Source organism: Trichosurus vulpecula, chromosome 7, assembly GCF_011100635.1.
Source record: "Trichosurus vulpecula isolate mTriVul1 chromosome 7, mTriVul1.pri, whole genome shotgun sequence".
Taxonomy (NCBI): Eukaryota; Metazoa; Chordata; class Mammalia; order Diprotodontia; family Phalangeridae; genus Trichosurus; species Trichosurus vulpecula.
In genome coordinates, this window is record NC_050579.1 from 239,159,096 (window position 1) to 239,186,838 (window position 27,743).

The following is a 27,743-nucleotide window of genomic DNA, read 5'->3' on the forward strand; positions in this document are numbered from 1 at the left end:
TGTGAGTCCTTTTTCTAGGCCAGTAGTATAGGGGAAAAGACAGGGAGACTGCAGACATGAGGGCCAGGGTTAGGCCAGAGACCCACCCCCACAAAGCACTCTAGTACCCAGAAAGAAGCTGGGCACCAGGACAGGAGCAGGGTCCAGACTCACACCGGGATATTCTCAGACTATACCAGGGCATTGTGACAGGGACAGGTACAAACTGGCATTTTCTTGCCCACTAGCCAGATCTGAGTGACAGATCCAGGGCAGACCAAGAAGGATCTGGGGTGAGAGATGGGGAGGGAGGTCCTTTTCTGGGTAGGGAGGACCTGGGTGGTGTACCAAGAAAGGAGGAAGTTCAGAAGCAGTTTATCTCAAATCTCAGACTCAGAGCAGGGCCTCAATTCCATTTTCTCCTTCAGCCTGAAGAAGCAGGAATCCTAGACCAAAGGGGAGCGTACAATTCTGCCACTTCGAACCAGCAGAGCTTTCCAACTGGCTGCTAGAGAATAAATCCAACAGCAGCGTACTCTTGCACAAACCGAAACCTAGGTCAGGAGCTTGGAGAACTCAGGCCTGGGGGCAGCAATCAGACTTTGCTCTGGATTAGACCACTTTAGGAACACTGAAAACTTGAAAGTCCCCATCCCATCCCCGAGATCCTAGAACAACACCGCGAATACCCCCAAGAAAACAACAACAGAACCAGCCTAAACCTTCCCTCCAGAAGTGCCCCAGTGCCCAGCCACCTAACATCAAATCTGAAGTCAGGAAATAGGCTGGGGAATGGGAAGAAAACAAAACAAAAGCCCCACCATAATAAACTATTATGTAGAGTAGCAGACAGGGACGCTTAAGACACAAATGCACAAAATGAGAATAACTCTAAAACATCTTCAAACAATACCTCACAGCAAAACACAGCCTGGCATAAACTCAGCTAGAATTTCTGGCAGAGGTGAAAAAAGAGTTTTAAAATATTTTTCTAAATGGAATGAGAGCTCTTGAAAAAATTAGAAAAGAAGTGAGATTTATGGAAGAAAGAATTTGGGAAGGGAATTGACAAAACCTTGTCCGAGCAACAAACTCCCTGAAAAATTAGAATGAAGCCAGTTGCTTCATGAGGAAAAAGAAATATTAAAACAAAGTCAAAAAGTCTGAAAAAATAGAAGAAAATGTAAAACCATAACAGAAACAACTGACCTGGAAAATAGGTAGAGGAAAAAAAAATAAGACTCATTGGCTCTGAATGCTATGACCAAAAAAAAAAGAAGACTTAATTTTTCAAGAAATATTAAAAGAAAATTGCTTAGGTATCTTAGAAGTAGAGGACAAAGAAGAAATAGAAAGTATCCTTTGGTCAGCTACTAAAAGAAACCCCAGAATGAAACTTCCAGGAACGTCATGGTCCAGAACTTCCAGGTCAAAGAAAAAAATACTGCAGGCAACTAGAAAGCAAGAATTCAAGTACCAAGTCAGGATCGTACACAGCTTAGCAGCTACTGCTATAAAGGAATAGAGGAAATGTAATAAAACATTCCAAAAGGGAAAGAAGATGGGCTTATAACAAAGGATAATTTACCAAGCAAAACTCAAAAATACAATGCTTAAGGAGAAAGAAAATAGATCTTTAATGAAATAGAAAACCTCTAAGTATTCCTGATAAAAAGATCAGAGTTATAGAAAAACTTCAAACACAGGAATGAAGAGAAACATGAAAAGGTGAACATGAATGAACAAATATTAAGGATTAAACAAGGATAAAGTGCTTGCATTCAGATATGGGGAGATGATATTTGTGTCCACTCTGAACCCTATCATCATCAGGGTTCATAGAAGAAATCCAGTTTAAACAAGGCCTAGGAAGGGTTCCTTCAAGTCTTCATCATCTTAAGAAAGTGATAGAAAAGGGAAGTCTAGTGTATTGGGAAGAGGGTAGAAAGGGAAAAGAAGATTAGAGGAAAGTATCTCCTGTAATCAGGGTACATAATAATCATTTAAACAAACAAGGGGGTGGGATGGGGGAGAATATCTTACACTTAAATGTCAGTTTCATCTGAACTGGTAAAAAGAAGGAAGAACACACACACACGGAGTTGGATATAGAAAGATGTTTCACTCAGAATGGAAATAGAAAATAAAGAGGAGAAGGGGGGAGGAGGATTTAGAAGGAGAGCAGGCAAGAGAGAGATTAGTCCCAAGCAAAACAAATTCTACGAATGTACTAAAATATTTATAGGTCTTTTTGAGATGACAAAGGGAATTTGAGTTCTTTATTAACTGGCTCTTCTGCATAGTTCTATAATACCATGACAATTGAGCCTCTTGACAATGATAAGGTCCTAAAGTGCTTTCTGAGCCATCACATCAAAGATTAAATTATGTTCAAGAGACATGTATTTATGCATGTGCCTATGTATGTACATAAAATACTCTAATCCTTTGATACTTCTTAATCTATACGTGAGAGATAATGGTGATTTTCTACTAAACGTATGTGATAAATGAGCCTGTCTCTTTGCATCTCAGTTACCTCCTCTGTAGAATGAAGTATTTGAACTAGATGGTCTCTGAGGTCTTTTATGGCTTTAGAATTCTGTGACTTTATGACCAAATTCCTTAACCATGTAATATAACATTTTATTGTAAGGTTATATAAATATATATAATCAATATTATAGTGGCTGCTTGATCACATGGAACTATTCATTACTCAATTTCCTTTCCTACGGGCAAACAAAGTTCCTTTATCCAAGGGAAAAAGAGGTTGGACTGGTTCACATCTCAGGCTTATTAGCTCAATAATAGGCTCTTATATTGATGATATTTTAAATCTCTATAAAGGTTGATTTGATTGAAAACAAATACATTTAACTTGACTTACATTGCTTGACAGGAAAGCTCAATAATCATCTTTCTCTACTAGAAGTACCTATCTCAAAATATTATTTATTATTGTCATTAGCTGGCTCAGTTTTCTTGGGGGAACTTCAATGATTGTCCTGAAGTTATCTGGAAAATTATTTGACTGAAAAGTTGCTAATGAAATGAAATAAAAGCAAAAAAAAACCACACTGAGTTTAAGTAAAGAACATTAGGAGCAATGAGAGAAAAATAAAATTATTAAAATTGTTCTCTCGTATGAAATTTTTGCTGAAAAATTTCAAAGGTTTCAACAAAGCATTTCTTCAAACATTGTTTTAAATATTATATATTAATTAGCAATTAATTATTAATGTATTAAATAATATAAATATTATATTACTTAAGGAAATATTTAAATATTATATTATCTTTTTCAATATACTAGACAAATTTGATTCTCCATTCTTGCCAAGTACATTGAAACCCCATACCAACTTTAATTTGCCAGGATCAATGTTTGTTTTGTTTTCCCACATAATGCCTTCTTTAAAGTGTTACAAGCTAACCAAATATTACTGCTTTTTAATAGTGGATGTGATAAGGTTTGTTTGCTTGCTTTCACTAGTTAACATACTAGACTCTCAGTAATGCTTATACCAAGAAATCTATAAAGATTTGCTCCATATCTGGCCCCACCAAACCTTCGTTATCCAAGGGGGAAAAAAGCAACTAGTTTTCCTTCAATCATTTTTAATAAATTGACAATTCAATTTTTGCTCCCTTTAAAAATGTTTTAAGTCTATTCGCAGAACACTTTACTGTACACAACAGAAAATTAAGTAATACACACTTGCCTTTATGGCAGGTGTAGTAGAGAGTTCAGCACACATACTTTTGTCTTGCCACTGGACTGTGATGACTGGAGGAAAGAGTGAGGCTGACAACTTTGCACAGCTCTGCCTTACTTAAATCCAGTTTACAGGAAAGTCAAGACATCACCCTCGTGATGTCATGGGTCTTTTTCAAGAATGAAGGATGAACAACAATAACAATGACGCAATAACCACAATACTATGGAAACTTCATGAGTCTGTAAGTGACCTGTGAAGTCCATTCCATTACTGAAGAAGGAAAGGTCATTACTGATTGGGTCATTTAGGAAATGACATTAAAATTGAACCATACAGAATGGCTGGGAGAGAAAGGGAATAAGCATTTATATAGTGCTTATTTATATAAGCCTCTATAGTGCCTACGCGCCAGGCACTGTGGTAAGCACTTTACAAATATCATATCATTTCATCGTCATAAGCCTGTGAGATAGGTGCTGTGACAGTTGAGGAAACTGAGGCAATCCAAGGTTAAGTGATTTACTCAGATTCACACAGCTAGTAAGTGTCTGAGGCTGATTTTGAACTCAGGTCTTCCAGACTCTAGACCCAATGCTCTTTTGGGGGAAGGAAATGGGAAGGCAAACAGTGGGATGTCTTAGATCATCAGATCTTCTACTAGGCCATAAAATCCATAAGAGTAAAGAATCATGTCTTATATAGCTTTGTCTTCTCATAGCACAAGACACACCCAATAGGTATTTTATTAATGTTGGTTGATTGAATGACCATCTCACTTTAGTATTTGTATACCCAGGGCATAGCACAGCACTTAATAAATGCTTCCCATTCATTCATTCAAAAAATTAATTAATCAGAAAATCATTTAATTGCTTTTTTGAAGCTTCTACATGATTAACTTATCTTTAAGAATAGTCTGGCCACTTCTTGCTTATGTATTGCCAAGCCATACTGTTCCTTTCCTCTTGCATGAATTCCTCCTCATCCATTTTTGCCTGTGGGAAAAGACATAGGCTTTCTCTTTCTCTTTCTCTTTCTCCTTCTAGACTACCTAAAAAGAATATATAATACATCTTTCAGCTGTCTTAGTAATTTTACTACTGAATACTACAGAAAGGTGCACAGGGAATTAAAATAACCAATGGAGGGGAAATTATACAAGTTTACAAAGGTCTCAACAGTTAACCCCTGTTTTGCAAGCCAATGTCAGGAAACCAGGGCTTCATCTTAGGTCCTCTTATCTGACAGAACTTTTCTTCCTAAGTCTTATTAATGCAGCAAAATGCACCCAAAATTTGTAGTCTTCTTTTTATCTTTCTGGCTGAGAGTTCTCCTGGGGTTTTTTTTGGTTCTCTACTTGGGGAAAGAAACAGAACCATATTACTTTATTCTGTCTGTAATCATCACAAGTAACATCATAGACTATAGGGTGGAATCACAGATGTTGACAGGATGGCTGTGGGTAGACAAAGGCTATTTATAGGACCAGGGGGTAGTATGGGGTTTATAGATTCTCAGGCTCCATATTAAGCATAATTCCTTTCCCTTACCCCCATTCCCCTTTCTTAGGTCATTTCTCCATGTTTCAGTGAAAACTGTGAGACATTTAAACACCTTGTGCAGGGGGTGGGGGAGAAGGGGGTGGATACCACGTTGTCATACTGACTGGCATTCCACTTTTCACTTTTTCCTTATATAGAAAAATATTCTATTGCTCCTACTCCTCCTCTTTTTCCTTCAGTCTAGCTTAAACACAGAAAATTTGAATACCTCATTTCTTAGACCCAAAACAATGGTGCGTTTAAACTGCTTTAAAGTAAATTCACTTGTAGGGACTTATGCACACTCAAGTAGTCTTCATTTTATTAACAATTTGGTCATATAATTCAAGCATTTGTCCAAAAAAACCGCAAAGACCTTCGTTTAGTGGCTACCCATTGCCTATAAGACAGAATATAAGTTCTTCATCATGATATTCAAGGTCCTCCACAATGTGATTACAACTTGCCTTTGTACAATATTATTTTGCACTAACCCCGTTTACACAGTTTGTCAAATTAGACTACTTAGCATTTGTAACTACAATGTTGCTAGCAGCTACTTTGGCTATGAAAGGCAGCAGCACATTGGAAGGGCTGCCAATACAGGTTCTTTGATTTGCTTTTCTAAGGAAAGCGGCTTTAAGGGGTTAAGAATCTCAGTTTAATTAAACATACATATATAATTCACTTAGTTCAGAGGGAAAAGATCAGCCCCCTGAACTTCAGGGCAAATACAAACAGAAATTACAAGCATACATTATAAACAGAGCAAATAACACAAACCAATCTATCCATGGCAATACATAGTATATAATAATAATACAATAATATATAATACATAATATATATAATACATAACATATATAATAATATAATAATACAAACCAGAGAAGGACCAACATCTATCTGTCTGGGTTATCAAAGCCAGGAGGGTGGGGGGGCCGGAAGAACTATTTCAACAGCTTGCCCAGAGTCTTGTCACCCCTACTCTTTCAATGAGTGTACCCCCAAAAGTGAAATGCTAACCTCAGATCTTATATACAGGTCTCAGGGCCCTGAGGCACTTGATTACCTCAGTGCTAAGAAGCACTCAAACAAAGAACAGTGAAAAGTCCCATTTTGCTGGCCATTACATTTGAAAGGCAAGACTCATCAAAGGTACTTGATTACCTCAGTATTCCAAAAGAGAAGACAACCAAAAAGTCCTTCCTTGATTACCATTACAACATTCTTTGATATCTTTCTGTTATCTGCTATCTGCTATCAAAGCACTTCTATGCTTATGCCTGCAGCTATTTACTTCACATCTCTCCCTGTTGAAATCCTTCTCTTACTTTAAGACCCAGCTTAGGTGATACATCCTCCATGGAGCTTTTTCCATCCTCCATCAAGAGGCTCCTTCTTTCCCAATGTCTCATATCTCTCCATTTGATTTCTTACATTTTTATTTATAGTTACTTGCATATTATCTCTCCATTAATAATGTTCTGAGAGTCTTGAGAATGCTCAATACTTGATAGAATGACTTTCTTTGGTTTCTAATTAAACTCTATTAAGAAGTTTAAGGGTACAAGATACTTGAAGCCAAGGTCAAAATGAGCCTTAGTGATTGACTCTATATTCCCCCAGACTCTATTAGGAAGTCAATTTAGTTGATTTAAATTAAGAAACTTCCTCCCCCTTCTTGAAGTGTTAGGAAATAAGAATTGGGAATCATTATTATGAACACCACAATTGAATATGTTTTAAGCATTATTTATATTTACATATAAAGAAATCCCTTTGGTTTCTAGAAAGAAAAGGTTGCAAAGTACTTACAACATTTAGAAATGAATTGTTAATACAGTATGGCCCAAACTTAGTGCATCATTTTTGTAAGCACCTTGGTAAATGGGAGGAGTTTACTCATTTAAGTTTATCTGGTGTGATTGGCTTATACTTTCTTTCTCCCACTTTACTTTGGCTGAAAGTTTATATTCTGGGATATAAATCTTAGTTCTCTCATCCAACCTTATGTGTGTGTTGAGTTGTTTTAATTCATGTTCATGATTTCTAACACAAAAATTCAAAGATATACAATCAAACCTAGTTGTAGCAGTCGTATGTACATAGCACTGTATTAGGCACCAGGGAGATTAGACGAAGATTCTGCCCTCAAGAAGGTTTAAACCTAGTAAAGTGAAATTACATCAATGTAAATAATTACAATGTACGTATTAAGTACTTTAAACAACTAATCAAAATACTTTTTAAGGTCTGATGGGGAAGATCATGTTACCAACCCCTAACATGGATTCAGTCTGATTTCTTGCTGTATAATGCATTGTATTGTAATTTTTCCAAACTGAATACTCCACCATCATAGGTTAAAACCATTCTCTAATAGCTCATGCTAAAAAAGTAAAAATAAATTTTAAAAAACTATCGCTTTGTGGCCAACTTCACAATAATCCTCCCCAAATGTAGATAAGTTTGTCCTTGAATTAGATACTACTATAGTATCTAATTAGAATTAGATCTACTATCTAATTAATTTAGATGATTTAATGAATTAGATCTACTATATCACCAGACATGTACTCACAGTTTTTCTGACCTTCCAGAGTTGATGCTTTATTGGTAGAAACCGGGGTTGATAAGCCTTCCCACAGTGAGGCACTGGAAGATTTCTAGCTGCCCTGGGAAATTATGCTTCAGGACTTTGAGGGAGTTCTTACCCCTGTAACAAAAGCTGTGTGAACAGACATTCCAAAGTGAATGCACACAGGTAAGTGGGCCAGGACTGTAAACCCCATGAATTGCTGTTGTTGATTCAGTCATATCTAACTGTTCATGAGCCTGGGGACCAGACTGTCCAATGGGGTTTTCTTGGTAAGGATACTGGAGGAAGGATACTGGCCATTTCCTTCCCCAGTGGATTAAGGTAAACCCAGGGTCACATAAGTGTCTGAGGCTGGATTTGAACCCAGGTCTTCCTGATTCCAAGCCCAGTACTCTATCCCCTAAGCCATCCAAATGCCCAAAACCCCATGGTGGAGGGACTTCTTGTCTGGATTTTATATCACTCCAAGCATCTAGCCCAGGGCTTTGCAACCAAGCACTTAAATGTTTGTTGTCATCACTGAATAAACTTCTAGGTACTTCATTTCTGGGTGTCTAGAACTTTTATTTCATTTTCTCCTTTCCTCTTTCTGTGAACTAGTGAACTAGTTATTTCCCAATAACAAAAGTCCAAGCCTTGTATTACAAGATTTTTTTTGGTCATAGAGTTATGACTGAAGGAATAGTCACAGCCATAAGAAAAGTATTCATTGTTTTATATGTTTTGCTCTAAGAACTATTTAAATTTGAAGAATATTGTTCACAAAAACTTGCATTATCAAAATATTAGAGGCCTGTACACTATTTATTGAACTTATAATTTTGTATTCTTTTATGTTTTTGAGTGTTTTAAAGTTCAGTTTGAGATCTTATTTGATCATCAGAATCTCCATCCTGTTAGTTAAGGCATCATAAATAATACTGTGCTAAAGAAGAAAATTATTACCTAGATTATTTTTTCTCAGTTACAAGAGGAACATTATACAAATATTAATTAGCAAAGGAAATAGGGCCTGTCTCATTTAATTTTTCATATGTATTTTGCTTCATATAGTACATTATTATTTTCAACTCATGAAGCATTTCCCCCCTTTATCCCACTTGCCCTACCCCAGAAAGAAAAACCCTTGTACAAAATAAATATAGTCAAGTAAAACAAATTCCCATATTGTCCATGTGTAAAAATGTGTCTCATTCTACAGAATAAGCCATTATCTCTCTGTCAAGAAGTGGGCAACATTCTTTATCCTCAGCCTCCTGGAATCATTGTTGATCACTGTATTAATTCTAATCCTTAAGTCTTTCTAAGTTCTTCATTTTGGCAGTGTTGGTTTTATTGTGTAAATTGTTCCCCTAGCTCTGCTCACTTCACTCTGCCTCAGTTCATTCAAATACAGCTTCCCAGGTCTCTCTGAAACCATCTCTTTCATCATATCCCATTACATTCATGTACCATAATTTGTTCAGCCATTCTCCAGTTAATGGGCACCCCCTTAGCTTTCAGTTCTTTGCTGCTACAAAAAGAGCTGCTATAAAAATTTTTGCATATACATTTCTCTCTGAACTTGCAATTAGGAAGACCTGGATTTGAATCTTACTTCTGTCTTAAGTGACCCTGGGGAAATCATTTAATCCCTCTGAATCTCAGGTTCTTCAGCTGTCTGGTGAGAACTAAGTGAGCTAATGCAAAGTACAGTATAAAGGTTAGGTTTCATTGTAGAAAATTGCAAGATTATAAATAAAATAGGAAATTAAGTATAAGATGAAATATGTAGTAAATTAGAATTCAGCAGTTTGGAGTATTGGTGTGAAGGACTTTGGGAGTGGGGAAGGTCTAAGAAAAAACAGATTCAAGCTTCCAAAAGTGTAATTGTTCATACCTCAAATTTGGGAGATGTTTTGAGTAATAAATTGCTACCGTCTGACAATATCAATCACTGTCAATGGTTTCTTAATCTTCTCACTTTGCATCAGATTTAATGAGGGAACATCTGCTTGTATTAATTTATAAATATCTTACAAATATGTTGCCTACCACCGGGTTTATTCTCTAGAGTTAAAGCCATGAAGCACTTAAAAATTATCTGAACTGGTTGACCCACTATCAGTTGAGTTTGAATGTGGTATAAATGAAGCTACTGATCTTTTTATCAGAATCCCTTCCTTATGTTCATGAGCCCACAAGAGTGTGCACTGCTATTTTGTTTCCATCACCCCATCCCTGGAAGTAATCTTTAACTCATTCCTATTCTTAATGAAACATACTATATTAGTTATTTAAACTTACTTTCTTCTTCTTTCTACATGGTATCTCTTGTATCCACTTCCTCTGTACTGCCATAGTCTTTGTCTAGGAAGTCATGACCTTTTGCCAGAACTGTTGCAGTATTGTCCTTAGCAGACTTTCTGCCTCCATTCCCATCCCCTCCAAACTCTCCTCCCTGTTGCTGCTCCTCTCCTTGCAACCCTCCTTAAAGCTCTGTGGTGCCTTCCCTGTGAAGCAAATCCAAAAACCTCACCCTACACATCAAAGCACAGGTTGCCCTGGACTGCCTCCCTTCCCTCATCTCTTCTAGAAATTCAGCACGCCTTCCTCAGACCTTCTGTGGGACATCTACTCTCCACCCTTTGACTTGGAAATTGGAACTAATTCATGACCATTTACTTTTAAATCAGATTATAAGATGTTTACTCATTAGCAAATGCTGAATAAACTTTGGGTATTGACATCTAAGAGGTTGGGATGTATCAGCAAATATCTGAAAAGAAGTTGTTTTGTTAAATAGTACCATAATTGCATGTTTCGTGTTTGCCTGTCCCAGGAGGAGTTTGAAATGTGTCTTTTCTTGAAGGCAAAGAGAAAGCCACTATTACAATGCCTTTGGTATGGCTAGACTGGACTTGAGTAATGTAGTAGCTGCCAAGACTTTTTTGGAAGTTCGAGTTACTTATGAAGACTTGGAAAAAAGTTCTCACAACCGAAGTCACTGGCAATGTCAGATGGTTTAGCATTGGAAATAAATAGGGTTTTTTTCAGTGGAAATGACATTAAAATGCATTCTTTCAGCTTTGCTGTGGTCTTCCCATCTGATTTATAACTGAAACTTTCTGTGCAAGTTGTCTCCTCCATTAAACTATGAGCTCCTTGAGAGCAGGGACTATCAGCTTTTCTCTATTCCCCACTACTGAATGCAGGATTTTGCACACAGTAAACCCTTAAAAAATACTTCTTTATTCATTCATTCATTATGCAAAAGAACCTGTTCACCTCTAGCCCCATCTCCTATCAATTTATAAATATCTTTTTCTGTATTGTTATCAAATAACCACTCCTATAAAATGGCATAATATTTTATTTTGTATTAGGAATGAAAAGATAGTGAATTGCTATTTTTGAATATGGGTACCTTTCAAAATTTTTCTTCTTGAGGGTAGTTAACACAGTGTATGTAGCGTATTAAATCTTTAGAAGGTAGAAGTAGAAGGGACCTTAAAAGTCGTTTGGGCCAATCCCTTCATTCCACAGATTGGGAAACTGAGATTCAAAGAGGTGGATTGACTTGCTCAAAGTTCCAGTTATGTAGTTAGTAATGAATTGTTAGGGGCAAAAATAGAGCCCAGATCTTCTGACTTCTGGTCTAGTACTCTATCTTTGGCACACAGCCTCTAAGAAATCAGAGTTGACCAGATTACAGATGGCTATTTGACCTTTGTCATCCACTTTTGTTTAAATGGAAATGTGGTGTTGGGGGAGGTTGCTCAATGGATATTCTAGTCTCATGATAGTTCTACTTGGGTAAGTCTATCTCACTGTCTTCTGTCTGGTTTTCTTTCATGACTAAGTCTTGGCATGATTGGAAACTCATTTTCTTCCTTTTGTCTTGTCTGAACGCAGGATTGAGCTACATCTGCCTGTGTGGCAAGATTCTGTTGATGAATGTGCTCCCTTCTGACTCATGAAAACAACTCAGCACAATTATGATAAAAGAAACGTCAACTTCCAAATGATTAAGAACATTCCTTTTAGGGGACAAACAATTCAGTTATATTTTGTTTTCTTTCTAATCTTGATTCAGATGGCAGCCAGTTGTAAGAAGTCTATTTATATCCTAATGTAGTCACTTGAAATTTTCACTGCACTGGTGATCTCATGTCACTGATGAATGATATGATGCCTCTTCATTATTCAGGCATATTTTTATCCCCCCCCCACCCCCTTTTTCAAGGATGTGTGACTCAGATTTAGTGTGAGACAGTTTTCAAAGTCACAGTCCATCACTGCTGCTTCTTCCAAAGCTTGTGATGCAGCAGCATTTCGACTTGATCTCTGGCCAATCCCTAAGGGAGTAACAACCATTCTTTGTTAATGGTATTTAGCATATATTCAGAAAGCGTTTTACAAACAAGAAAGTGCGTGCAAAGAGCGCTTAAAATATTTCATGTTATAGATGAAACACACCCAATTGGCCGTCCAGTTGATCATCTTGTCTTTTACTGTTAAGTTATTTTGTTAACATATGAAATTACACACACACACACACACACACACACACACACCAACAAAAGGTCAGAATGAGGGTCCATTTTTATTGACCCAGGAAAATGAAGGCATGCTATTATTTCCAACAATATTTTGGCCTAGACTCAGATCTGTTTTAGAAAGAAAAACAAAACATGTGGAATCTTTAAAAACAACAACAACAAAATACCTTCTTTTTTCCCCTAAAAGTTTATTGAAGACATTCTTGACAATACCCATTCACATTTTTATGATGTTATAAAGCCTTGAAAGATAGGTGAAAGTCTAGCTAAGCATTTCTAGAGACAGTATGTTTTTGGGGGGTGTTGACAGAAGTCTTAGTCTCATTGTCACAACAGCTGAAATCAGAGTAGCAATTAAAGAAATCCCAAAGAGGACTTGCTCTGGTTTTGTAGTTATTTCATTTCCAGTGTAGTTTTCTATAATCTGTCAATCTGTGATGAAAAAAATGAAAATTTAATCCGCCAATAAGCCTCAACATTTTTATATTTTATTTTTATATTGATTATATTTTAAATGTTCTAATCACTTAAGCAAAAAAGTTTACTAATTGTAGCCAAGTTCCAGCAAGTGATCACTTTGAACTACTTGAATATTTCTTCTGGGCTATAACATTGTAATGAAATACAAAAGGAAAGCCTGCAGTTTTATACTTGGGGTTCAAGGAAATCCTATGAAATGAATTGTGCAACCATATTATATACATATTTTCCAGGCAATGTTCTGGATTTTTACCCTAAATGACCAAAATATTTAACTGTATCCATGGACATTTCTCTAGATTCAAAAGTTATGTAGATTCCTCTGATCTAAAAATTGTGTAAATCTATGAGAACTTTTAAGAATATGATTCAGGAGTCTTAAAGGTCTTACATGTATTAACCTGGTATGTGAAGTTTTTGATGTACAGCCAAAGAAAAACCACAGAAAAGGGTTACAGCATCTTCCATCAGGAATGTAAAAGGAGAGCAGTCATTTTCCATTTCTTTAAATTCACTAGTCTGGTCATATATACACATAACCTTATATTATTTGATAGTTTGGATATCAAAAACATGCTTGCAATTTTTGGTAAACATCGGTCAAAATTAGTAACAATTTTAAATATGTAGATTTTTCAACTAAACATGGTAGTATTAGCTTATCACTGAAAAAGTGAAATTTTTTGTAAGTATGTAAAACATATCCTTACCGTGTTTTGTTGTACAATCCAATTGTGTTCCTCATGTAATAAATTCAAATAAGGAATATTAATGAGATATGAAAGCATTTTCCCATTGGGGGAAAAAACCCAGGTAGTGTTATAACAAATTCCTGATGAAACAATAATAAAAATATGCCAGGCATGGATTTATTTAGTTCAAGTATACTCACATTATGAGATTCCTTTTTATTCTTTCTAATACAACTGTTTCTCCAGAAGACTTTATTTGAATGTACCATTATATATTTTAATAACTTCAGCATGTGTTTGGTATATTAAAAAATGAAAATCACTTCTTTGTGATAAATAACGAATAATATACATTTTTATTCTTCAGATTGAAACATAGACACTGTGCAGTATGTTGGATTTCCTTGGATATTTTAGAATGCATTCTGCCACCTCTTCATTTGGAAGTCTAACATCAATAGTAATTCAAAATTAGAATTTCTGAGGTATATGTGCCCCCTTGGTTCCCACTGTCACACTGTGAAAATATAACTAGGGCTATAAGATTATACTCTACTACTTTTCAAGCTGCCTTGACTTCCTTGTATATCTTATGGTCAATAGCCAACTATCAGGAAGCAACAATGTGAATCTTAATGCTGTAGTCAATATCCTGCCAAACTTTTTCATGTTCAGCCCCATCAAATGTGTGTTTCGCATTCTTTGTGTTGTAATTACATATGAAATAGCCGGATCACATTTTAAAAGAAGAAAATGCAAACATGTCCTGAAAGCATTAATTTTTATCATTGTTCTTGTCAGTCCTTCAAGGATGTGTGATGGAGTAACCCTGTGCAAGGGATAGAGTGCTTCTTCCCAGGATGCCAATCGCAGCCCCTCAATCATTTAGTAGATCGTCTTCAAGAATGTCTGTCGTCTCACCTTTTGTCATTCTTCGAGTCAGCCTGTTCATGAGCTTCCCTATTCCTCACACATCAGGCGTATGGTGCTTTAGTTCTTTATTTCATTCTTATTTAAAGGCGATAGAAGTCCTAGATCACTTCCTCTGTCTCCTTTCCTCTATACTTCATGTTCTACTATATACATGGAATTACCATTTGATCAAAATGTAGATATTTGTCTTTGGTACTGAGAATCCTTCCCATTACTCTCAACTAAACTGCTCACGGTAAAGCCAGTAGGTTGAATTTGTGCTTGGGCCTGGAGAGCAAGTTGGGAGAGAAGCCTCACTTCATTCATTCAATCACTGAACAATACTTATTAATCATGTCCTTCAGAGACAAAATGTCTTGGAAAGTATCAGCTGATGTCAGGGTTGGAATCTAGCCTCTGACACTTAGGAGTTCTGTGACCATGAGCAAGACATTTAACCTCTATAGATTCAGTTTCTTCATCTTTAAAATGGAAATGATAGATGCCCTCCACAGAGTGAAAGATTTCATTAAATTTAATGGATTTAGCCGTTACAGTGAGGCTTAAATAGGATTATAGAAGCAAAGTGTTTTTCACATTTTAAAGAATTTAGGTGGCAGTGCATAGTATCATTTGGGGGAGTAGGGGGAATTATGCAGAAAGGAATAGACAAGATCCTTGCATTCAAGAAATGTCCGCCCTTCTCTATTGGAAGACAGTACCTCATGTACCTCAAAAGGTTATGCAAAGAAAATATTTGGTAAGTCTTAGGGCACTATGGAAACATGAGGAGAGTATTCTTGGGGAACAGGTCAGCATGAGCATGGCGGGCATGGAGAGCAGTGAGGAGGCCAGCCTGACCAGGGGAGAAAGAAGCATGGGGTCTCACGGCTAAGATGGGTCAGATTCAACGAGAACCTTGAAAGCCAAACACAGGCACTTGGATTGGAAGTGGTCGCCATTATAGATATTTGAGCAGAGAAGTGCTTCATGTGCTGGAGTACATGAGCCTTAGAGGCCAAATGCCTTGAGTTCTAGTCTTGAGTCTGCCATTAATTAGCTGTATGACTTTAGCCAAGTCATTTAGAGTCTCTAGGATTGTGGTTCCTTACATGTCCAAATGCAGAGTTTATATTAGATAAACTTTAATGGAACTTCTAGCTCTAATATCCCATAATTCATTGTTGAAGGGAGAGAAGTGATACCCAGGATGGACTGATGAGCACTGGGGAGAACAGCTGGGAAGCTGTTAAAATGGTTCAGGTATAAGACAATGTTAGTAGAATGGAGAGAAAGGGACAAACCTGAAAGATATTTTGAAGGAACATAACCATACTTTGAGAGCCCTAATTTGCAAAAGAGTGGGCAGGCACATTTCTTATTTTTTTATGGTTTTTTTTTTAGAAGGGGGAAGGCAAGGCAGTTGGGGTTAATTGACTTGCCTAAGGTCACACAGCTAGTAAGTGTATCAAGTGTCTGAAGTCAGATTTGAACTCAGGTCCTCCTGACTCCAGGGCTGGTGCTGTACACACTGTGCCACCTAGCTGCCCCTGGCACACTCTATTATTGAGTGAAATTTTATTCCATACTTGGGCAAGACACTTGTCATAGTATAGTGGAAAAAACATTGAAAACCTGGCTTCTGAGTCTAACCCTGGCATTAACAAGAAGTATGTACTTGAACAAGTGGCTTGCCTTTTCATGTTCTCAGTGTCCTCTTCTGTAAAATGCAGATGTTGAACTAGATGCTCCTTGGGGTCCTTTCCAGTGCTATCATTCCCCTTGCTCTGTGAGAATTTCCAGTTGCTCTCCTTCTCTGCAAATGAGTAGAGTCCTGTTGATGGGCCATAACAAACATATAAATGGTTGTAGAAGCTGGAAACTTCAACACTTAACATTATTGTTGCTAAATTCTAAGTTCATTCGCTAGCATTTGGCTTTCAGATGCTCCAAAATAGCTGAATGCATTTCCTTCTAAGACTAAACAGTTGATAAAGTTTATTGGCATTCTGCCTTTTCTGTAGAAAAAGAACTTCATGTTTCAAAGGTAGTATCTTTTAAGGGAGATCAGATTAAGATTTTTATTTTATCCTAGGTAGTAAATGATAACAGATAAGCCTTCATCTTTGTTTGAAAGCCATACTTTTGTGATTCTTCAATGCTGAGGAAAGATAAATGTCATATGTTTTTAGAAATCTACAGAAGATATGCCAGCACATATCTTCTGAAACCCTGAAGCATGCTCCAGTGAAAGCATGCAGATTATTTAAATGGAACTGCAGGCTCCATAAGCAATTCCGCCTCATTCTTGAGAATAGCTGTTGGAAGGGGTCAAAGAAAGTAAAGATTGCTGAAAACATTTTTTTCTAAGATAAGCATTCCCAAAGTTGAATCATTTGGGGTCAAAACTGATAATTGAAAGCAAAGCAAGTTATAGTTGCTACTTATTTCCTTGGGATATGAGTCCTTATGTCCATATGGTAAGGACCCAGAAAATGAATTTGAAATAGACATGGAAATTGTACACCCTAACTTGTTTTACAATAGTCAGAGGATCTGGTAACATTTTGGTAGAGAACTAAGAGTGACTAATAATTTGACTTTTAATCCTACCCAAATAGATTTCAGAATATTGTGGTGCATTTTGGAAATGTCAGGAAAACTTCTAGATTGTGGATTTTAAAAAAAGTTGTGGGTACTATATAGGGCTTTCTGTATTAACACATTGATGGTTAGTGATATCTGATCTTTTCGTGATTCCTTTTCTTATGGTTATATGCGCCTTTTTGATGGCCTGAAAGCATTGTTATTGATCCCTGATGGAATCAGTATAGCAAGAAATAGGAGAAAATAACAGATTCAATTTAAAAAAAAAAACCTTAAGATCATAAATGTAGAGGTAAGGGGAGTCTTAGAGGTCACCTAATCTGGTCCTTTAATTTTACAGCTGAGGAGAGCTAAGGGTCTTACCCATAGTCATATAGAAAGCAAATAGCAGAGCCAGGATTCAAATCAGGGTCCTCTGAATTCAGATCCAACCTTCTTTCCACTGCACACTGCCTTATGTAACCCAGAGTGAACTCATTACAATGGCAGCAAGACTAGGAAGAGTCCTTTTTTTTCTGAAGGATACCAAAAACAGGTTTTTATCATTTAATGTTTATGACATTCCCTATAGGCACTGTCAAAGTATGCTCTCAGTGAATCTGGCTCCTAACATTTTGAGAGAAAGTCAAGATATAAAAAATGTACAGTTCAGAATATGCATGGCAGGTGTGGTTGTTGTTGTTTGTCCTTCATTCTCAAAGAGAACCGTGACGTCAAGGAGGTGATGCCATGACATGAAAGTGAATTTGATTTAAGTGAGAGAAGGCTGTGCAAAGTCACCAGCCCCACTTTCTCCTCCAGAACCATCTGGGTCTAGTGGGAAGATATAGATCAGGACTAGATGCAGTGGGAGACTTTGGCCTTTTTAAGCTAAGGTCTTTAACAGGTCTCAGTTTGACTGAGACAAAGCCCATTCAGTGATTAAGCCTGGGTAAGAAATGAGGCAGAGGATAGCCTCTTTTACCTAGTCAAAAAAATAAAAAATCAGTCTGGGAGGTGAAGATCCTCAGGGTTTCTGACTAAAACAGAAAAAATTGCTTTTAATACTTACTCTGAGCCTGTCAGGGCCCAAACCATGACCAAGTGGGGCTTGGCCTGGAACCTATTGTTGGACAATCAATGAGAGCCAGAGGGATTTGGGTTTAAGGCATGGTCCTTAAGAAAAAAATCTAGCCTGTAAACCCCAAGGTATTTTGTGAGGTTTCAGAGATGAAAATTTACATTCCTTTAATAATGAAGAGGCTAACCTGATTCAAGAAGGGTTCATAGAGTCATCAATTTAAAGCTGGAAGGGTCCTTAGAAGACTGAATCCAGCCTCTTCATTTGACATACGAGAAAACTGAGTCATAGAGAGGTTAAGTGACTTGCTCAAAGTGGCGTAGCAGCAAGTATCTGAAGCAAGGTTTTTAACCCAGATCTTCCTAACTCCAAGTGCCTTATTATACAGTACTGCTTGCCTTTCCTTATGAGTTTGAAAGTAGTAAAAAAAAAAAAAAAAAGAAATAAAAAAGTTTTTCGAAATACAAATCATAGTCCATTTTTATGATCAAGATTGTACTTCTGACCTAAATACTTATACTGAGCTATATCATGTTACCAAAAACAGTCACTATCCATTATTTCAAAACAAGTCCACAGAATCATTTCTACCTCATCATTTTCTCTTGGACATGGAAAAATCAGTATAGGATTAACTGAAAGATAAGGGGTTGTTTGGCTCAAAAAGGCTCATGGGGACGTGATAACTGTCTTCAAATATTCTTCAAATATTGAAAGGCTATCACATGGAAGAGCGATTAAACTTGTTCTTCTTGGCCTAAAGGCAGAAGTTGCAATGAGTAGAAGTCAATCAACAAACATTTATTGTCTACTCTGTGCCAGTTGCTAGGAATACAAGCAAAAAAATATTGTGCCAGGTGCTAGAAATACAAAGACACAAATGAAACAGTCTCTTCTCTCAGCATGTTGTAAGGAAAGATTGAAAGGTGTCCAAAAATGGAATAGCCTGGCTCAGAAAATAATAGGTTCTCTCCCTTACTAAAGATCTTGAAGCAAAGACTAAATGACCACTTGTTGAGTGTGTTGTAAATGGCATTTGTGTTCAGGTACAGGTCAGACTGCATGGCTTCTGAGGCTCCTTCCAAATCTAAGAGTCTGTGATTCTGAATCTAGGAAGCCATGATGGGTCCCTCCTATGACCTGGCAAAACGTCAGCACTGTATGTTGGCTACCATGAATAACTACAGTAAAATACCTAAACTTTAACAATTTGAGTCATACAAGTCATCAACTCTCTGACACTCCTTGAATTTTGCTTTACTACTCCAGCATTGCCCCTTGGACCCTTCAACTTTGCAGTAGAAATTGGCTCCATAGATACCCTAGTACCCCGGTAAACTGGGGGTTTGATTTATACTTATTCTCCTCCCAGTTCAAGCATCTCTGTAATCCTAGTTAGAGGTTGCCCTTCCCCCTTTCTTGGAGTCTATCTAAACATTGGAACATGAGATGCTTGCATTTTCATAAGCTGTTATTGAAATAGGCAACTACAGTATAGTATCCAGACACTTGAATTGTTTTTTTTATATTGGTGTCAGTCTTTGTAATTTTTCAAATTTCTTGACACAAGTTAACGTGAAAACTCAAAGAATAAGACCCAGTATATATGTGTTTCTTCTACTCTATAACTCTCTAAAAGTTCTTAACCAGAATAGTTTTTAACATATCTGATAAACATGAAACACGTAAACCTTGGAAATACATTACACTAAAATACATTTTTATTTGAAATTAAAATCTGGGTTAGAAATCATCATTCAGAGTCAATGTCCTAAAATTTCTGTGCAAATCTGTGCATCATGGCATATGAATGAAAGAATGCAGTTATGATAATTCAGCAAGATTATATATTGGACTAATTGTTCCTTATGATATGCCTTAAGACAAGCCCACTTATCTGCTTTATAGTTTTTATTTAAGTTTTGTGACTATGTGGAATAGTAATAGGTATTTAATGAATATCTTTTAAATGAGTAGATGAAAGTAACTACCTGCTCTAGTACCTCAGTTACAGTGAATTTAGGGTGCTAGTAGTTGTCACAAATGATGGAGGAACCTGATCTGAGTAGAGATAACAAACTTTAGATTAATGATAACTCTGATTTACTATTTTCTTGAGATTTATATTTTGTTTTGTTTTACCATTTCTTAGAGGTTTTTATGAATTGTAGATTGGAACGACTGCTCAAGTAAGACGGGAAAATATGTGGAATGTGGGCCATTATAACAGATATGAAGCAGACTTCCTTAACTATTTGAGTGATGATATGAGTAATGTTACTTTATAGGGTTTCGGCTTGAAACATACTCATACCACCTGGCACACTTAAGCATAGGCACTGTGCTAAGTGTTTTACAAATATTATCTCATTTGATCCTCACAACAACCTTGGGAGGTAGGTGCCATTATTATACCCCATTTTAGAGTTGAGGAATCTGAGGCAGCAGAGGTTAAGTGACTTGCCCAGGGTCACCCAGCTAGTAAGTGTCTGAGGCCAAATTTGAACTCAAGTCTTCTTGACTCCATGCTCAGCACACTGTCTACTGTGGCCTAGTTCTTTTTTCACTTGACCATGCCTAAAACCATGTCCTCGGTAATATGAGGAATTAAATTTCAAAATCAGCAAAGTTAGGTAAAACAAGCATTAAATTTGGAGTCATGAGGCCTGGGTTCAAATCCCAGTTCTGACACTTGCCTGCTATGTGGTCTTAGTCAAATCACCTGACATTTCTTAGCCCCTGTTTCTTCAGCTGTAAAAATAGGGATAATAAGATTTGCCACTACTCACAGGAGGAGATAACTTTGTAAACCTTAAAATTAAATGTAACTTTGTTGTTGTCAACAGGAAACTCACTGCCCTGTTTTATAGTTGGGTGGACTCCAAGTGTAGTGTTGCATAGGTTCTAGATCATAAGTCCCTAGGAGAGCCAAAAGTTAAGCATATATACAACTCTGACTCCCAGACTTAAAAAAGCACTTCCAGCGTAAGCAGTCTGTTTTCCTTCCCAAACTAGAACACTTAGGGAAACACAACGCCGCGGCTCAGTGGAAGGGCGCGTTTGCACAGATAACCCTTTTGGCTTTCCTTCTTGATTCAGACCTTTTTTTTTTTAAATTTTGACTTATCCTTGTTGATTCAGAAGTATAGTAACGGGAAGGCAGAAGCCACAGATCTGGCAAAGTCATGGAGAGAAGGCCCTCAAGATACTGCACGTGATCAGGGGTTGGCTGCTCTGTCGTGGGAGTAATCATCAGGCAACCGGCTTGTAGAACAGAGCAAAATAGGAGTTAATTGCATGGTAATCATTGACTTCGCCAGTGTCAGAAAGGAGAAGAGAAGACCATAGACGATTATAAGACTCAAAGACAGAATAGACCCTCGAGTATTCTTAAGAAGTCATCTTTAAAGATTCATGAACTTAAGGGAATACACGGCCCTACCAGCTCGGGAAACTGCAGCCAAAGAGGTGAAATGATTTGACAAAGGCCATGCTGGTTGTGAGTAGCAGAGTGAGGAATCAAACCCAGGTCCTCTGACTCCAGATCCAGACATTTCTATAGCAACAGCAGTAATAGCAATCATGAGAATCATCATCAAAAATATTTTTACTGGACTTGTGATTCCATTGATAGAAGAAGATGCTGGTAAAGAGCTCCCCCAGCTGCAGACTGGCCCCTGCTCTAGCAGTTACAGTCTTAGGGATTTACCTGGAGACACAACCAGTATGCATCAAAAGTGGGGCTTGAACCTGTATCTTCTCACCACATCTAGTTCTCTATCCGCTGTACCGTACTTCGAGTCAAAATCCCTTCAGAGCCCTTCGAGCCGTTATCACTGCTGTGATGGAGGGCAGTAGCAGTGAATATCAGCAAGGGAGAGGTGCAGGAAGGACTTCGTGTGCCCCGTTATTACTACTTTATCTGTCAACAGCTGGAAGAAACCTTGAGATGTTGTCAAATTGAGCACTGGCAATACCCTTGACTGGTTTAGTACCCTGGTCGTTGTGATGTCACTCCACCCAAGAGTCAAAGATAGAGGGGCTGCGGGCCTACCCTGCCTGAGACCATCATAATGATCACTTTGATGTGGACGATAACGTGAGCAAGCAGTTCCAGAAGAAGGAAAGATACATTCATACAAATCAGAAATACCAGTAATGATAACTCACCTGCTAGAAATGCTTCTGTGCAAATGGGCAAGATGGCACATGACATGCACTAAAGATATGAATGCTTTCGTTATGCAATAATATCACATCATAACAAAAAATGGAAACAGATTTATTAGCTACTGCTTTTTGTCAATAGTATCCTCACCTCCCAGTCACACAACATACTGCACATACAATATGCAGGATGATTGTAAGAAGTAATGCTATTCCTAAGCCCTGGATGAAATAAGAGCTGAAATCAAGTGGTTATCAAAATCCCTCGGGAAAAAGGAAAAGTTAAAGAACCTGAGGTCATTGAAAATTTCGCTTAATACAGATTCCTAGAAAGTCTACCTAACAACAAAATAGATGACAAAAATAATACTGATATCAATAGATTTTTAAAGAAAGATAGGCATGCTTAGACTAGAATTTCAAAACGCTCTTTTTGAGTTTGGTTGACTGAATCCATCTAACAATTAGTTAATAAATGCTTATATGTATAAATCTAAATATAATAATATATAATAAATAATATATAACAAATATAATAATAGAAATATAAAGTTAATCAATACAATATATACAAAATAGTTAAATATAAAGTAGTTTGGGAGGGAAGGCATGAAGTGTTGGAGGAAGGAAGTGGTCAGTAAGGGCTTCATGCAGAATATGATGTTTGAGCTAAGTCTTGAAGGAGGAAACAGACTCTGAGGTTAAAAAAAAGAAGGGGATACATTCCATGCATTCATGGTAAACAACCTCTCAACATAATGTCAATCCATAAATATTCAAGAGAAATATGTTAATAGGTGTCTCTACATTAAAAACTCCTGATCTCCAAAATATGTGAAATGAAGAACTTTAAAAATATAGAGACAAAGAGGAAGAAATTAAAACCATATGGGAATAAAATTATTATACCCATCATGTTGTCTACTAGAAATACAACATGGCACAGAGGAAAGGGAGCTGCCTGCAAAGCTATGAAGACTCGGGCTCATGCCCCACTTCTAACATGTTGACTCTGCAATGCAGGACGTGTCGCTTAACCTCTCAGCACTCTGGAACAGAAGTGTCAAAAATGCTGCCCACCCACAACACTTCTGAATATGACCTCTTCTGAACCAGATTAAAATGTGATTGGGAAATATTTTACAAAATAAATAAAAGTACAATGAAACATAGATAACATTACATTTTAAAACTAAGGCAGCATGGAGCCCACAGGGATTCTTGTGTACAGTTTAAGGGCCCTGTTCTTCTTTGAGTTTGACGCCACTGCTTGAGGTGCCTCACTGAGATCATAAATTGCAAAGGAGGTACCATCCTGCATCAGTAGATAAGAGTTTCCTCACTTGGAAGTTTCCTATATCAGAGAAATCACAGGTTCAGTCCTTATCCTGTCTGCTGTCAGAATTGGACTGAAGATGCTTTTACCAAGCCCCGAGAAGATGAGTGTGCATCCCGATTTCTTTATTTAATTACCAAAAGCAGTTACTTTATCCACTATCAGCCATCCACAGAGCACAAAATGAAAAAAAACTGAGTGACTTGTACCTGGGGCATTTCTATCAGAACTCCATCCAAAAAGATGAGAATGAAGTAACAACAACAGTTGCCATTGACGTGGTGTTTTTGAGCTTTGCAAAGCGCTCTACATTGATCGCTTCTTTTTGAGCCTCACAACAGCCCTGAGAAGTCAGTACTACCGGCATGAATGTCCCTGTTTCACAGATGACAAAACTGAGGTTAAGGAAAATTAAGTGACCAGTTGTACCACATACCTCTTGATGTGTCTGAGGTGGTTTTTAAACCCAGATCTTCTTGACTTCATCCACTGTGTCAGTGCTGCCTCTACTGTGATGACTCTTTCAAAAACTTCTGGTGAGAACTTAGATTGAAAGCATCATTGCAACAATCCAACAGAAATGTTATGCATTACTAAACTGAGATGTACATATTAAAATTGGGAGAAGTAGGTGCACACAAAGATTTGCATACCAGTAGAAACATACACAGAGATCTAAGTGAATGTGTTTAGATTGCTAAAAGGAGATGGACATAGATGGGTAGGAGAGGATAGGTGAAGGGATTGAATAAGAGAGAGTGTGGCAGGGAGGGAGTAGAAAGGAGCTAGACTGCATTTATCTTGAGAGCCTGAATCCTGTCTTATCTAAGCTTTAGTGCTAGTACTCTTCCTATAGTAGGCACTAAATAAATATTGATTGGTATTGTTGAAGTGGTTGAGATGTATAGGTGGTTGAAATCAAATGGGTGCCCAGGTGAAATGATAGTCACAGAAGCAACCACAGATCATTAGCATCTTCTGACTGTTTAGCTTATTACCAACATACAGGTCAGGTTGATCTTCAGATGGTACACTATCATTTATCCTGATTCTGGCCACATCTGTGGAATCAAGATGGTTTCCAAAGTCAAACAAAAAGAAAAATCCAGTAAAAAATGTAGAGAAATTGATGAGAGAAGCTGTGGTGATGGCACTTATGTGCTCCAAAGACAGTGATAAAGAGAACTTGTCTAATACCTTTCCAAAGCAAAGCAAAGCTATAATCTCAGGGAGTGTTTTCTTTTCATTGGCTGATAAGTCAGACCAAATAACAGCGGCATGTCTCATTTCAAAATGCCTTTCTTACCATGGAAGTGGAAGTGGTCATCTTCTTTCCCACCATACTATGAGTGAATTATAATTATCCTACCTCTTGTGGGACAGTAAAGTAGCAAACATCTGCTAAATGGCATCCAAAAAAACCCCACAAATGAAACCGTACCAGGCTGTGAATCATACCTGGACTCTGATGAAAGGAACTGCACTATGTTTACCTTTTTCTTTGTTTTCTTCCTGGTTTAAAAATGTGGATTTGTTAGCTCTGGCTCTGAGTTCTAACGAAGGAAAAATATATGGATGCCATTGGCTGGCTCCCATTTTAAAATTGGAAAATTATAGTATCAGAACCAATGGACAGCAATAGTCACCAAATAGCTGCATATTCATTCCATTGTATTTCACACTGCCTCCCCTACCTCATAGTTTTCTCCTACTTCTTAAACAGAGTAGCACAGGTAGAATGAATCCGGAATTTAAACAGAGACATTCTTTACTTTGCTTTTCTCTTTTAGTAGCAGTAAACATAAACTGATTTTAACTAACAATCTCAACAAAGGAGTCCAAGAAATAAGCCCTAATATTTCATGCACCATCCTTAAAAAAGGGAGTGAGAAATAAGATATCCACTGTTGTTTATCTCATGGTAATTATTGGGCTCTACTCCCTAGAATTAGATGGACAACCAAGTCAAAAGAACCCCTTTGAGAAAAACATGTTAACATTGTGAATAAGAATATATTTTCCTTTTAAAAAGCTTTTTAAATTTGCAGTTTTGCAAATTGAATTTAGTAAATTGAAATATGGGTGGCACTTAACTTCAAAGGAATCCTGTATAATCTATTACCTCCATAAAATATTGCTACTATAACATTTTTAATAATTCTCTGACTTCTTTTTTAGAGAGCAGAAAGACAGACTCGAATGATGGATGCAGCTCAATATGCAGAATTTTGTGAAAGTCGACAGTTAAGCTTCTGTAAGTAATATTGATAAATATCTAACCCTGTGCTTGATAATAGATGGATGATCATATATTAATATTTGCAAGCATATTTGTTAGCATGTTATGTAGACTGCACTCCCTAGACATCCAGGGATTCAGAACTACAACAAGTCATTTGGTCACCCTCGGCAGTGTTTGAAAGTCATATCCACCATTTTTGAAACTTGTATCCCCAGTGTATTACTAGACTGCCAGAGACTTTGAGCCTTCGTGATAGTATATATAATGGATTATTTCAAAATAAGTAACTACATATTTTGGAAAGTGGAATTTTTTTAGCAATAAAAATAAGTGCACTTACAGAAAATAATATTAGAAAATGTCACTTATAACACTTTTCTTTCACATTCTGGGGAACTGCCTACCTTGCTTCCCTCTAGCTCTGGCCCCATGTGGATATACTGCCTAAATCATTATGTTATCATCAACCAAATAATCTCAGTTGTTGAAAAGCCTATAAAAGAAAGTCACCATCCCATCCATTTCTCTCAAGCTACAAATATATTTGTTTTCTAATCAATAGAGAGTTAGAGGTTATATAGATGCATAGTTAGAGATTATAGTCATCTGTATTTTGTGCTTTTTTCTTTCTCAAGTGTAAGCTCCTTGAAGGTATAGAATATGTCTTAGTGAATCTTCCCAGGGCCTAACATAGCACTGTATACACAGTAGGTCCTTTATAAGTTACTGTTTAATTAATAAATGAAGTGAATGAAAGAAAAGGAAGGGATGAAAGAAGGAACAAATGAAGAAATGAAAGAAGGAAGGAAGAAAAAGATAAAGCACAGGTATTTATGAAGTATGAGCATATTGCTTTAAGATCAGAAAACAACTGATTTTTCTTCATGTTCCCATCTTTCTTTATCTGTATACTTTTTTCACATCAGCTTTTTCTGTTTCATTCCAGCGTTGCCATACATGCCGTTGATTCATGCTGTGCTATCAGAGCATAGTCAGCGCCTTTGAAAGCATCTAAAATTAGCTAATATACTATTAAGCTTTCCCCTTTGTTTTTTGTGCCCACAGACATTGCTAAGCATCTTTCCAATTTCACCAAGTAACCTCCTACTGTGGAACTTATTCAGCATTAGCCAAATTTGTTAGTCCATGTCATGGGAACGTTAATAACATAGAGGAAGAATTAGGACTTTCCCAGCACTGAACACCAACTTACTACAAGTACTTGTGGCGCGTGACAAAAATCGTTCTAAATTAATGAGCTAGATCATGTAGCAAAACATCAGTACATCAACAGTTCAGTGATGACTAAGGCTCTGGGTTAAAGGTCAAAGAGAACATGTGATAAAAAGTCCCTTTAAAAACATGACAAAACAGCACATGACCCAACGCTGAAAGATTATAAACAATGGTGTCTTTAAATGAGAAGCAATTATGTAGTTGACAATAATGATGTATTTTATTTGGAGCAATGAGTGCTTCACTTGTGGATCATAAAGTGCAAATAAATGACACATCACAGTAGTATCTTATGTAAATGTCAGCAAAATGTAGGAAAAACATGTTTTGGGAGCAAGCATTTCATTTTTTTCTAATTTAATATACTTTCCTATCTGAGTTATAATTTGGCATCCTACATCTGTGAAGCACTGAGTCAGTAGCTCTTCAGATTGTGGCAATTTTAGCAAATGAGAGGTTTTTGATAATGACATTTTTAAACCCAAAAATTATAATCAAGGCTTGGTACAAGTATAAATCTCAAATTTATAAAATACCATTGAATGCTACTGAGGTATATTTTTTAAAATCCCCTTTGAAGTTTAATTCACTAGAGAAATTAATCTTCCATTACATATGGCTAGTAG

The 27,743-nt window shown here is 37.0% G+C and overlaps 1 protein-coding gene across 2 annotated transcripts in view; it reads left to right on the forward strand.

The window, feature by feature from the left end:
• Positions 1-27,743, forward strand: part of SUPT3H (SPT3 homolog, SAGA and STAGA complex component) — a 706,568-nt gene that overhangs the window by 533,014 nt on the left and 145,811 nt on the right. For both annotated transcript variants that reach the window (XM_036767517.1, XM_036767518.1), the window contains exon 7: positions 25,818-25,893. In XM_036767517.1, the coding sequence (XP_036623412.1) occupies positions 25,818-25,893 (76 nt within the window). The remainder of the gene's footprint in view (positions 1-25,817; positions 25,894-27,743) is intronic.